Consider the following 14,798-nt stretch of genomic DNA (forward strand, 5'->3'; position numbering starts at 1 on the left):
CTGAAAATTAAGTCCCAAGTGAGCAAAGGACCATGAGTGGAAAAATCCCCAAACAAGTAGAGTCAGAGCAAGAAACTTAGTCTGGCTCTGGAGTCAGGGCACAAAGGCTATTATATTGGTAGGATCAGCATCTGTAAGGTGAGATCGAGCTAGGACATGTCTGATGCCTTTGACCCAAGAAATCCCGGTGTAGCTACAGGTACACAGGTACAGAAAATAAGTCTACAATTCAGACATTTATTGATAATGGATCATCAATTTATTTTAAACCCGTGCTTTGTATGACAGTAGGAAAATATCAAAAGTCTTTGTTTTCCATGATCAAACCGTCATGTTGTGTAGCTGAGGGTGTTGTGTGTATAGTACAGTTTATAACACAACAGTAGTCTATGTTCTGAGCCTGTGTTCAGGACATTATTCTTTGATTCTGTCAGCTGCATTAGTGTGCACTGAACAAGAGGGACATGTTAGGTATTCAGAACCAGGGCTGCAGTGAAGTCACGGGGAGGCAGCATGGGTTAGCTCTGCCTAAAACAATTTAGAATCATTGCACATTTGATTTTGAGTGAGTTTGTGGTTATTGACATTCAGAAACGGCTTACTGTTGCCTTAATTTTTGGAGCCCCCACGTTCATTTAATCAGACCCATATGGGCTGTGCCCAGAGTTTAAGAATCAGTGGTATAGGCTATGGGAAAGTCTATGTGAAGAGATTAAAGGTTAGAGGTTAGAGGTTAGTGGTTAGCAGTTAGAGGTTAGAGTCAGCCAGCCAGGGTGCTGCCTTGGTAAGATTTAAGAGGAAGGGCATGATAATGACTTTATTGACGATTTTAACATTATCTTTTTAACCAGTTTCCAGGCAGTCCACAGCTTTGCCTCAGGTGAGGCTGTACCCTGGGGCCCACTGTGTGCAGCCATGGCCAGCTGCCACTCCCTGATCCTTCTTGATGGGACCATCCAGGGAGACCCTCTGGACCTCAAAATGTTTGAAGGCACTGGCTGGGTAAGGTGATGGTTATATCCATTAATCAAGGGAAGAAACCTTTATTGGCAGAACTGGATCCTTTTGAATTCAGTTACAAATCTAGAAAATGGTCACACTTCATCATTAATCATTGTTATAAATGAACAATCATTATAAAGATAGATGTTTTTCCACATTTTATAAATATAGAGTTGTCATACAAAGTGCTGGGATTTATAATGACATTTCTTTCAACATGATGTATTTTGGTGAGCTGACCTTCCCTTCCTTATCCTTCCACTACATAAACAGCCTGTTTAGCATGTACATATCATATATATGATGTATATATGTATACACAACCTACGTCCTGGTGGAAAATATGTGTGTGGTACTTGGCTTTTGAGCCTGGCTTATTTCATTTAATGTGGCCTCCTGTTTCATTCAATTTTCATTCCAAGGGGCATAATTTTATTTTTATGAATGAATAAAGCTCTACTGTGTATGTATGCCACAGTTTCCTCATCCACTTAGTTATGGTCGACACTTGGGCTGGTTCTCTGTCCTTGCTGTTGTAGGCTGTGCCATAGCAAACAGGATCATATGGTTGTTCTATTTTTTATTTTTTTCAGAAACTTTACTCATACTTTTCATAGTAGCTGGATGATTTGTGTTGCTACCAACAGTATGTAAAGGTCCCTTTCCCCCTGAATCCCTATCAGCATTTGCTGCAGCTCGCTTCCCCAATTACAGTCTCTCTTCAATGTGTTAGCTTCCTTGGATGTGCAGAAGCTTGGTAATGTATGTAGTTCCATTTGTCAATTCTTGCTATTCCTGAGCTGTTGGAATCCTTTTCCAAAAGTCCACACCTGAGTCCTTGATGTGTTTCCCTCTAATAATTCTCAAATTTCAGGTCTTACATTAAAGTCTTTGATGCATTTTGATGCATACACATGCACACAAACATATATACATATACTCAGAATTCAGTGGATATGACTGTATCTTATCTATTTCCTTGCTCTCCGTTCTGTGTTTGTGTTGGTGTCATGCAGGTTTTGGTACCATGGCTCTGCAGTATAATTTGAAATCAGCTGTTGTGACACCCCTGTCATCGCTTTTCTTGATTTGGGTAGTTTTGGTTCTCTGTGGTCTTTTGTGGTTCCATACAAATTTTAATATTGTCCCTTTTCTAGTTCTGTGAGGAACATCTTTGGAATTCTTATGGGGGATCAAATTAAATATTCAGTCTTCTCTTTGGTAGTGTGACAACTTCTGTAATAGGGACTCTGCCAGTCAACGAGTGTAGAAGGCCTATCCATCTTCTAGTGTCTTTTTCAATTGTGTTCAATGATGCTTTAAAGTTTTATTGTAAAGGGTTTTCGCATTCTTGGCTAAACGTACTCCTAGCTATTTTTTATTCTTTTGAGCAATACATCAGTTTATCTAAGTGTATTTTATTCAGCGAGGAAAAAATAATCTTCCACATTTGCAAGTGATATAGACTATTTAAAAAACAAGTCTAGATTCAGAAGGCAGTTAGACTTACCCTCATCAACTCTAATTTTCAGTTATTAATTGAAAGAGATTATTAAAGAATAAAGCATTATTCTCTAATACTTTCATTAACCCTCAGTATCTTGGGCCATATTTATTACAAACATTGAACGTTTGGAGACAGATAGTTTGCTCGCTAACATAGAAAGTTAATAAGTATCTCTATAGAGGCAGAGTATATTTTTTAAAAGATCTCTACTAATTTTTCTGCACAATAAATTTTGTAGAATACTATCTACTAAATAACACTGAGTTGTACACCAGGGTTAGCCTCTGTACACAGCCATAAAGTGCCTAGAAGATCTGAGATCATCTTGAAGAGGCAACTGTGCCTCTCCAATGAGCTCTGAGGGAGGGATGGCAGCCTGGCAGTGAGCTAAGACTCCAGACACAGGTGAGGGAGAGCAAGCCTAGGGACACCCATCACCAGCAGCCACTCTTCTGGGTAGAAAAGTCAGAAAAAGCTTCACTGTGTTGTTAGAAGTTGTTACAAAATTTAATACTCTTTTCATACATCTTATTTGTTAATTATTTTGTTTTCTGTGTATATTGCTATTAGTACTTAAGAATTCCGTATGCCATACCCTAGGCATGCTATGGAGCTGTTATGGATGAGATCAGTTTCTGGTTTCCTTCTTGCTGTTGACCTATGGAAAAGCTACTGCAATTTGCTTGTTGACTTTACGTCCTGCTGCTTTGCTGAAATCCTTCATTACACCCAAGAGTTTTATGGCAGAGGCGTGTAGGCACTTAAGTATAGGAACATGTGCACGCAGGGGTAACAGGGCTTCTTCCTATTTGAAGTCCTTTCATCGTTCATTTTCACTATGATTCATTGAGCAGAGTTGAGAGAGCACACACTCCTTTCTCATTTTCACTTTGCTAGGAGATTCAGGTTTTCCCCATTTGATCTCTTGCTGCTTGTATGTTTGACATCGTGGGGTGTCTTTACAAACACTATGGTCAGCAGTGTTAAGCCAGGGGAAGTAAGAAGGAAATTCACTTCAACATGACCAGTAGCCAGTGTTGATATGAACTTCAAGAGTCTGATGCCAGGTAGATTATTTTAGGCATATTTAAGCATAGCATAATTTGATAAAAAGCACCCTGATGACAATTAACTCAGTCCATAGTGCACCACAAAGCATGATTACATCAAAATTCTTGTAAGATACAAGTAGCCTCTTCCATAAAGATGGGCTTTATATATTAAGTAAGAAAGCAGGCTCAAGGTAAACGTGCTCACGATAAAGGTCAAGGGGAGGAGGGAGCTATAGATTGATTGAGATAAACAAACTCAATATAGGAGTCCAGGGGAGCTATGGGAGGTGGGGGAACAAGGGAAGCACGCAGAGGTCACCAGGCTATTAACCACATTCAGTCCCAGGTTTCCCCAGTGCATATCTGTGAGGAAAGGCCCCACTCGGCTCCTACAGCCACAATAGCCATCATTCTGATGAAGTATCTTTGTTCTGCTCCCGGTTTGCTTCAGAGATGCTATCACATGCTATACTCTGTCAAAGGTCTTTTCTGCATCTTTGGAAATGATAAGTGATTTCTATCTCCAGTCCATCTGTGTCTTTGACATTTAATGATCTGTGTATGCCTAACTGCCCTTGGATCTCGGAATGAAACAGCTTCCTTATGGTTATGTGATCTCTCCAATGTCTTAATTGGTTTGGTTTACAAACATTTTGTGGGTAATTTTGGCAATCATAGTATCAGAGAAATCTGCCTGTAGCTGGGTAAGCTTTTTATTGGGTCCTTATACACTGTCAGGGTAATTCTACCTTCATAGAGCTAGTTGGCTTGGGTTCCTTTTCTTCCTATTGTATGGGATAATTTGAGGCTTACTGGAGCCAGTGCTTTAAAGGTCTGGTAAAGTGTGGCAGTGAATTAGTCTGCTCTCAGCTTCCTTTTGCTGGGAGGTTTTTTGGTCACTGTTTAATTTTATTGGTTGTCATGGATAGGAGTAAACCCCTTACATCTCTGGGTTTAACATTGGAAAATTATTCATCTCTAACCTACGTCTTCTAGACTTTACAGATTTTTGGAGTTTATGATTTGAAAATACTTCCTAGTGATCAGATTTCATTAGAATCTGTTGTAATATCTCCCTTTCTCTCTCTGCTTTTATCCATTTCTATCTCCTCTTTCTGTCAGTAGGTTTGACTAAGGCTTTATTCGACTTGTTATTTTTTTCAAAGAACCAGTCATTTGATTTTTTTTAAAAAGATTCATTTATTTTATGCGTGTGAGTACACTGTTGCTGTCTTCAGACACACCAGAAGAGGACATTGAATCCCACTGCAGATGGTTGTGAGCCACTATGTGGTTGCTGGGAATTGAACTCAGGACCTCTGGAAGAGGTGTCAGTCCTCTTAACCACTGAGCCATCTCTCCAGCCCCATTTGATTGTTTTTAACTGCCCTGTTATCTTCATTTTATTGACGTCAGCCCTAACTTTATATTTCTTTCCATCTACTGCTTTTGGTTTTGGTTTATTCTTTCTTTCTTTTTTCTTTCTCTTTGCCATTCTGGTTTTTCTTTTTTTTTAATAAATATTTTTTTTATTAACTTGAGTATTTCTTATATACATTTCGAGTGTTATTCCCTTTCCCGGTCTCCGGGCAAACATCCCCCTCCCCCTCCCCTTCCTTATGGGTGTTCCCCTCCCAACCCACCCCCCATTGTCATCCTCCCCCCAAGAGTCTAGTTCACTGGGGGTTCAGTCTTAGCAGGACCCAGGGCTTCCCCTTCCACTGGTGCTCTTACTAGGATATGCATTGCTACCTATGAGGTCAGAGTCCAGGGTCAGTCCATGTATAGTCTTTAGGTAGTGGCTTAGTCCCTGAAAGCTCTGGTTGCTTGGCATTGTTGTACATATGGGGTCTCGAGCCCCTTCAAGCTCTTCCAGTTCTTTCTCTGATTCCTTCAATGGGGGTCCCGTTCTCAGTTCAGTGGTTTGCTGCTGGCATTCGCCTCTGTATTTGCTGTATTCTGGCTGTGTCTCTCAGGAGCGATCTACATCCGGCTCCTGTCGGTCTGCACTTCTTTGCTTCATCCATCTTGTCTAATTGGGTGGCTGTATATGTATGGGCCACATGTGGGGCAGGCTCTGAATGGGTGTTCCTTCTGTGTCTGTTTTAATCTTTGCCTCTCTATTCCCTGCCAAGGGTATTCTTGTTCCCCTTTTAAAGAAGGAGTGAAGCATTCACATTTTGATCATCCGTCTTGAGATTCATTTGTTCTAGGCATCTAGGGTAATTCAAGCATTTGGGCTAATAGCCACTTATCAATGAGTGCATACCACGTGTATTTTTCTGTGATTGGGTTACCTCACTCAGGATGATATTTTCCAGTTCCGACCATTTGCCTACGAATTTCATAAAGTCATTGTTTTTGATAGCTGAGTAATATTCCATTGTGTAGATGTACCACATTTTCTGTATCCATTCCTCTGTTGAAGGGCATCTGGGATCTTTCCAGCTTCTGGCTATTATAAATGAGGCTGCAATGAACATAGTGGAGCACGTGTCTTTTTTATATGTTGGGGCATCTTTTGGGTATATGCCCAAGAGAGGTATAGCTGGATCCTCAGGCAGTTCAATGTCCAATTTTCTGAGGAACCTCCAGACTGATTTCCAAAATGGTTGTACCAGTCTGCAACCCCACCAACAATGGAGGAGTGTTCCTCTTTCTCCGCATCCTCGCCAGCATTTGCTGTCACCTGAGTTTTTGATCTTAGCCATTCTCACTGGCGTGAGGTGAAATCTCAGGGTTGTTTTGATTTGCATTTCCCTTATGACTAAGATGTTGAACATTTCTTTAGGTGTTTCTCAGCCATTTGGCATTCCTCAGCTGTGAATTCTTTGTTTAGCTCTGAACCCCATTTTTAATAGGGTTATTTGTCTCCCTGCAGTCTAACTTCTTGAGTTCTTTGTATATATTGGATATAAGGCCTCTATCTGTTGTAGGATTGGTAAAGATCTTTTCCCAATCTGTTGGTTGCTGTTTTGTCCTAACCACAGTGTCCTTTGCCTTACAGAAGCTTTGCAGTTTTATGAGATCCCATTTGTCGATTCTTGATCTTAGAGCATAAGCCATTGGTGTTTTGTTCAGGAAATTTTTTCCAGTGTCCATGTGTTCCAGATGCTTCCCTAGTTTTTCTTCTATTAGTTTGAGTGTGTCTGGTTTGATGTGGAGGTCCTTGATCCACTTGGACTTAAGCTTTGTACAGGGTTATAAGCATGGATCGATCTGCATTCTTCTACATGTTGCCCTCCAGTTGAACCAGCACCATTTGCTGAAAATGCTATCTTTTTTCCAGTGGATGGTTTTGGCTCCTTTGTCAAAAATCAAGTGACCATAGGTGTGTGGGTTCATTTCTGGGTCTTCAATTCTATTCCATTGGTCTATTCTATTCTATGTGTCTGTCTCTGTACCAATACCATGCAGTTTTTATCACTATTGCTCTGTAATACTGCTTGAGTTCAGGGATAGTGATTCCCCCTGAAGTCCTTTTATTGTTGAGGATAGTTTTAGCTATCCTGGGTTTTTTGTTATTCCAGATGAATTTGCAAATTGTTCTGTCTAACTCTTTGAAGAATTGGATTGGTATTTTGATGGGGATTGCATTGAATCTGTAGATCGCTTTTGGTAAAATGGCCATTTTTACTATATTAATCCTGCCAATCCATGAGCATGGGAGATCTTTCCATCTTCTGAGGTCTTCTTCAATTTCTTTCTTCAGTGTCTTGAAGTTCTTATTGTACAGATCTTTTACTTGCTTGGTTAAAGTCACACCGAGGTACTTTATATTATTTGGGTCTATTATGAAGGGTGTCGTTTCCCTAATTTCTTTCTCGGCTTGTTTCTCTTTTGTGTAGAGGAAAGCTACTGACTTATTTGAGTTAATTTTATACCCAGCCACTTTGCTGAATTTGTTTATCAGCTTTAGTAGTTCTCTGGTGGAATTTTTGGGATCACTTAAATATACTATGATATCATCTGCAAATAGTGATATTTTGACTTCTTCTTTTCCGATCTGTATCCCCTTGACCTCCTTTTGTTGTCTGATTGCTCTGGCTAGAACTTCAAGAACTATATTGAATAAGTAGGGAGAGAGTGGGCAGCCTTGTCTAGTCCCTGATTTTAGTGGGATTGCTTCAAGTTTCTCTCCATTTAGTTTAATGTTAGCAACTGGTTTGCTGTATATGGCTTTTACTATGTTTCAGTATGGGCCTTGAATTCCTATTCTTTCCAGGACTTTTATCATGAAGGGGTGTTGAATTTTGTCAAATGCTTTCTCAGCATCTAATGAAATGATCATGTGGTTTTGTTCTTTCAGTTTGTTTATATAATGGATCACGTTGATGGTTTTCCGTATATTAAACCATCCCTGCATGCCTGGGATGAAGCCTACTTGATCATGGTGGATGATTGTTTTGATGTGCTCTTGGATTCGGTTTGCCAGAATTTTATTGAGTATTTTTGCGTCGATATTCATAAGGGAAATTGGTCTGAAGTTCTCTTTCTTTGTTGGGTCTTTGTGTGGTTTAGGTATAAGAGTAATTGTAGCTTCATAGAAGGAATTCGGTAGTGATCCATCTGTTTCAATTTTGTGGAATAGTTTGGATAATATTGGTATGAGGTCTTCTATGAAGGTTTGATAGAATTCTGCACTAAACCCGTCTGGACCTGGGCTCTTTTTGGTTGGGAGACCTTTAATGACTGCTTCTATTTCCTTAGGAGTTATGGGGTTGTTTAACTGGTTTATCTGTTCCTGATTTAACTTCGGTACCTGGTATCTGTCTAGGAAATTGTCCATTTCCTGTAGATTTTCAAGTTTTGTTGAATATAGGCTTTTATAGTAAGATCTGATGATTTTTTGAATTTCCTCTGAATCTGTAGTTATGTCTCCCTTTTCATTTCTGATTTTGTTAATTTGGACACACTCCCTGTGTCCTCTCGTTACTCTGGCTAAGGGTTTATCTATCTTGTTGATTTTCTCAAAGAACCAACTTTTGGTTCTGTTGATTCTTTCTATGGTCCTTTTTGTTTCTACTTGGTTGATTTCAGCTCTGAGTTGATTATTTCCTGCCTTCTACTCCTCCTGGGTGTATTTGCTTCTTTTTGTTCTAGAGCTTTTAGGTGTGCTGTCAAGCTGCTGACATATGCTCTTTCCTGTTTCTTTCTGCAGGCACTCAGCGCTATGAGTTTTCCTCTTAGCACAGCTTTCATTGTGTCCCATAAGTTTGGGTATGTTGTACCTTCATTTTCATTAAATTCTAAAAAGTTTTTAATTTCTTTCTTTATTTCTTCCTTGACCAGGTTATCATTGAGTAGAGCATTGTTCAATTTCCACGTATATGTGGGCATTCTTCCCTTATTGTTATTGAAGACCAGTTTTAGGCCGTGGTGGTCTGATAGCACGCATGGGATTATTTCTATCTTTCTGTACCTGTTGAGGCCCGTTTTTTGACCAATTATATGGTCAATTTTGGAGAAAGTACCATGAGGAGCTGAGAAGAAGGTATATCCTTTTGCTTTAGGATAGAATGTTCTATAAATATCTGTTAAGTCCATTGGCTCATGACTTCTCTGAGTCTGTCTACGTCTCTGTTTAATTTCTGTTTCCATGATCTGTCCATTGATGAGAGTGGGGTGTTGAAATCTCCTACTATTATTGTGTGAGGTGCAATGTGTGTTTTGAGCTTTAGTAAGGTTTCTTTTACGTATGTAGGTGCCCTTGTATTTGGGGCATAGATATTTAGGATTGAGAGTTCATCTTGGTGGATTTTTCCTTTGATGAATATGAAGTGTCCTTCCTTATCTTTTTTAGTTGAAAATTGATTTTATTTGATATTAGAATGGCTACTCCAGCTTGCTTCTTCTGACCATTTGCTTGGAAAGTTGTTTTCCAGCCTTTCACTCTGAGGTAGTGTCTGTCTTTGTCTCTGAGGTGTGTTTCCTGTAGGCAGCAGAATGCAGGGTCCTCGTTGCGTATCCAGTTTGTTAATCTATGTCTTTTTATTGGGGAGTTGAGGCCATTGATATTGAGAGATATTAAGGAATAGTGATTATTGCTTCCTGTTATATTCATATTTGGATGTGAGGTTATGTTTGTGTGCTTTTCTTCTCTTTGTTTTGTTGCCAAGACGATTAGTTTCTTGCTTTTTCTAGGGTATAGCTTGCCTCCTTATGTTGGGCTTTACCATTTATTATCCTTTGTAGTGCTGGATTTGTAGAAAGATATTGTGTAAATTTGGTTTTGTCATGGAATATCTTGGTTTCTCCATCAATGTTAATTGAGAGTTTTGCAGGATACAGTAACCTGGGCTGGCATTTGTGTTCTCTTAGGGTCTGTATGACATCAGTCCAGGATCTTCTGGCCTTCATAGTTTCTGGCGAAAAGTCTGGTGTGATTCTGATAGGTCTGCCTTTATATGTTACTTGACCTTTTTCCCTTACTGCTTTTAATATTCTTTCTTTATTTTGTGCGTTTGGTGGTTTGACTATTATGTGACGGGAGGTGTTTCTTTTTTGGTCCAATCTATTTGTAATTCTGTAGGCTTCTTGTATACCTATGGGTATCTCTTTTTTTAGGTTAGGGAAGTTTTCTTCTATGATTTTGTTGAAGATATTTTCTGGTCCTTTGAGCTGGGAGTCTTCACTCTCTTCTATACCTATTATCCTTAGGTTTGATCTTCTCATTGAGTCCTGGATTTCCTGTATGTTTTGGACCAGTATTTTTTTCTGCTTTACATTATCTTTGACAGTTGAGTCAATAATTTCTATGGAATCTTCTGCTCCTGAGATTCTCTCTTCCATCTCTTGTATTCTGTTGGTGAAGCTTGTATCTACAGCTCCTTGTCTCTTCTTTTGGTTTTCTATATCCAGGGTTGTTTCCATGTGTTCTTTCTTGATTGCTTCTATTTCCATTTTTAATTCCTTCAACTCTTTGATTGTGTTTTCCTGGAATTCTTTCAGGGATTTTTGCGTCTCCTCTCTATGGGCTTCTACTTGTTTATTTATGTTTTCCTGGAATTCTTTCAGGCATTTTTGCGATTCCTCTCTGTAGGCTTCTACTTGTTTATTAATGTTTTCCTGTGTTTCCCTAAGGGAGTTCTTCATGTCTTTCTTGAAGTCCTCCAGCATCATGATCAAATATGATTTTGAAACTAGATCTTGCTTTTCTGGTGTGTTTGGATATTCCATGTTTGTTTTGATGGGAGAATTGGGCTCCGATGGTGCCATCTAGTCTTGGTTTCTGTTGCTTGGGTTCCTGTGCTTGCCTCTCGCCATCAGATTATCTCTAGTGTTACTTTGTTCTGCTATTTCTGACAATGGCTAGACTGTCCTACAAGTCTGTGTGTCAGGAGTGCTGTAGACCTGTTTTCCTGTTTTCTTTCGGCCAGTTATGGGGACAGAGTGTTCTGCTTTCGGGCATGTAGTTTTTCCTCTCTAAAGGTCTTCAGCTGTTCCTGTGGGCCTGTGTCTTGAGTTCACCAGGCAGGTCACTTGCAGCAGAAAAGTTGGTCTTACCTGTGGTCCCAAGGCTCAAGTTTGCTCGTGGGGTGTTGCTTATGAGCTCTCCGCAGCGGCAGCCACCAGGAAGATCTGCGCCACCCTTTCTGGGAGCTTCTGTGCACCAGAGTTCCAGATGGTGTTTGGTGTTTTCCTCTGGCGTCCGAGATGTGTGCAGAATGCAGTCTCTTCTGGTTTCCCAGGCGTGTCTGCCTCTCTGAAGGTTTAGCTCTCCCTCCCACGGGTTTTGGGTGCAGAGAACTCCATTCTTGTTTTTCTAAGAGGTAACTATTCAATTATGTAATTGACTTTTCCCTGATTATTTTATTATATTATTTATTTATTTTGCATCCTGATCACATCCCCTAGTCCCTCCTTTTTTCCCAGTCCCACCATTACAAATACCTCCCACCATTACCCCTCCCCAAACGGGAAGACCCCCTTGGATATCACCCCACCCTGGGAAACCCAGTCAATGTAGGCCTAAGCACATTTTCTCCCACTGAGGCCCAACTGAGTAGTCTAGTTCCGGGAAGAGAAGCCAATGTCAGGCAGCTGAATCCGACAGCCTCCACCTCCAGTTGTTAGGGGACCCACGTGAACAAGCTGCACATCTGGTACAAATATATATGGGGCCTAGGACCAGCCCCTGAATGCTCCTTGGGTGCTGATTCAGTCTTGTGAGTCCCCACGGGTCCAGGCTCCTTAACTCCGTAGGTCTTCTCGTGGTGTCCTTGACCCCTGTAGTTTGCTCAATCTTACCCCAGACTCTTCCACAAGACTCCCAGAGCTCCCTGATGTTTGGTTGTGGGTCTCTGCATCTGTTTCCCTCCTCTGCTGAATGAAGCCCCTCAGAAGACAGTTTTGCTAGGCTCCTGTCTGCAAGCACAGCAGAGTGTTTTCCCTAACTTGTAAGCGTAGAACCTCATACTAATTCATGTCCCTTAGAACTAGCTCTGCTACGTTCTAAAAGTTCCAATAAATCATGTTTTAATTTTTATTGACTCTAAGAGTTTTTGGTTTCCTTTCTGACTTTCTCAGTAACACATGGGTCATTCAAGATAGTATTATTTATTACCCATACACGTGTCGTATTTCTTGCCATTGATTTTTGGTTTTATTCTACTGTAAGCTGATAAGATTTAAGAAAATGTATTTTTTTAAGACTTGGTTTGTGGCACAGAATTTGATCTGGTTTTTGAGAAAGTTCTATGGGCCGCTGACAGCAATGCATATTTACATCGGAGAGGTAGAATGACAGCAGATGTTTATTAAATCGGTCCACTTGAGCTCTTTGCTTTATGGTGCTGTTGAACAATGAGCTTTCTTTGTAGAGTTTCTCGCTGTGGTGTTTTATTGAGGAGAGTAGGGAATTGAATCCACACAGTATTATTGTATATGGGACTATCTATGATTTTAAGTGTGTTTTATGTAATTGGGTACCCCAGCATCAAACCTATATGTTTAAATTTTTAACCTTCTTTTACGTTTTTTTTTTTTTCTTTTTTTCAGAGCTGGGGACCAAACCTAGGGCCTTGCGCTTGCTAGGCAAGCGCTCTACCACTGAGCTAAATCCCCAACCCCTAATTTTTAACCTTCTTAATGGATATTTTCTTTTAGTAACATCCTCTATCTCTTTCAAACTTTTGGTTTGAAACCTACTTTGTCAGGTATGGCTAATCCTGTTTGTTTTCTGGATCTGCTTGTTGCAGGATGCATAGTTTTCCACTCTTTGATTTTTTTTTTCAGTTTTCCTGTGTGTTTACCAATGAAATATGTTTCTCACAGTGAGCAAATAGTTGGATCTTATGTTCTGATTCAATCAGGTGGTCTGTGTCTTTTAATTAGAAAGTTGCAACCATAATCAGGATTATTGTTGAAATATACCTGCTATTTCCTGTAGTTTTGTTTATTCTGTGGTTGGTTTGAAACTACTTGTTTTTTATTTTGCTGGCCTTTAGGGTTTGCTGGTTTGTTGAATTGGGTGTTTTTGACTCTTTCCTAATTTTTATTTATTTGTCTGTTCTTACAGAATTTTCTTTCTTTCCTTCCTTCCTTCCTTCCTTCCTTCCTCCCTCTCCCTCCTCCTCCCTCTCCTCCTCCATCACCATCTCCTCCTCATTATCTCATGTTGTGACTACCCTCCTCTTCTGTGTGTAGAATTCTTATAAATATCTTATGTAACTCTGGCTTAGTGGCTATGAAATGCTTTAATTTTTACTTATCCTGGGATGTCCCTATTTCTCCTTTAAGTTAAAACATAATTCTCCTGGGTAAAATGATTTTGGTTGGCAGTTCTTCATTTTGGAACTTGAAATACTTCCTTCCTGTTTTCCTGGCTTAAGCGCTTTTGGCTGAGAAGCTTGTTGCTATTCTGATAGTTTTGTTGTTGCAAGTAAGTTATTATTTTTCTGTTGTGTTAACATTTTAATGTCAGTCTCTCTTTTTTTTCCTGTCAGGTTCATATAGTGTTCTAAATGCTATATATGTTATATGCATATCCTTAAATTTTGACAATTTAGCGAGAATTTTATTGAATAGTTCTTCTTTGCCTTTAGTTTTTTTGTGACAACTCCCTCCTTCTACCCCTATGAATTCTTAATTTTTCTCTCCTGATCATGTCTTAGATTTTCTTCAGGCAGTGATCATGTTCGTTTGGGTTTTAACATTACTATCTGAAGGAGACAGTTTCTTGACCTGTCTTTTCCTGGGGGTGCTTTCCGTTGTGTGCATGTGTGATTGATTCACGTCTTAGACTTTCTTTTCCAACATTGATGCTTTTTGACTTCTTCAAAATCTCTATTTCCATGCTGAATTCCCGCTCCCCTGTCTCCACATGTATACAAACCTGTGCGTGTGTGTGTGTGTGTGTGTGTGTGTGTGTGTGTGTGTGTGTGCGCGCACAGGTATGTATGTGGGCAGAGGACAACTTTAGGCCTAGTCCTCATCTTCAGCTAACCTTCCTGTTTGTACTGTGGATGCCAGGCTACCTGGCCCACCAGCTCCTGAGGTTTTTCTGTCTCTGCTTCCCATCTCACTGCAGTCATGCTGGGCTTACAGGCAGGCGGTCCACGTCTGGCTTTATGTGGATTCTGGATTTAAGTCTTGGCAACAAGCACTTTACCTGCTGAGCTATCTCCCCAGCCTCTAAAATAATCTCTTGCTTCATTCATCTGCTTGTTTAATTCTTCATGAAGTCATAGAACATTTAAAAGTGGGATTTTGAATCATTTATTTGGTATTTCGGTGACTTGTTAGGTTTTTTTGTTGTTGTTATTGTTTGCTGTTGTTGTTGGTTTGTTTGTTTTCAGTGTTTAGGAACGGTAGCCTTTGGAGGCCTTTGTTTTCACCTGTGGTCTGCATGCCTATTTGGGTAGATGCGTCTTTCATGGCTCACCCACCTTTTGTACATATTGTTCCCTGTGGATCTTCTTCCTGAAGAGTTCTCTCTTGAGCTTATGATCTCTACTCTTTAGGCCAAAGAAACAAAGGACAGGAAATGATTTCTCAACAGATAATAGAGAACAAAGCAATAGGTCTGTCGTTTACACCCACGATCAAGTTAGAGAATAACAGAGCTACTGAGAACACAGGGGCGGTGTTCAAATGTTATTAAGAGTAGGGATATTGATAATCAAGAAACGAAAATGAGAGGACGTGAAGTAGGAACGGGAGGCAAAGCACAGAGGGCTAAGCTTTGAGAAATGAGCGAGCAGGGGAGAGAACAGTCGCAGACAAAGAATAAGCCT

The 14,798-nt window shown here is 40.1% G+C and overlaps 1 protein-coding gene across 1 annotated transcript in view; it reads left to right on the forward strand.

The window, feature by feature from the left end:
• Atp13a5 (ATPase 13A5) overlaps positions 1-14,798 on the forward strand; it is a 139,620-nt gene that overhangs the window by 65,378 nt on the left and 59,444 nt on the right. The window contains 1 exon segment of the mRNA NM_001191657.1: positions 852-1,002. Within this exon segment, the coding sequence (NP_001178586.1) occupies positions 852-1,002 (151 nt within the window).

Source organism: Rattus norvegicus, chromosome 11 (assembly GCF_021556685.1).
Source record: "Rattus norvegicus strain SHRSP/BbbUtx chromosome 11, alternate assembly SHRSP_T2T, whole genome shotgun sequence".
Taxonomy (NCBI): domain Eukaryota; kingdom Metazoa; phylum Chordata; class Mammalia; order Rodentia; family Muridae; genus Rattus; species Rattus norvegicus.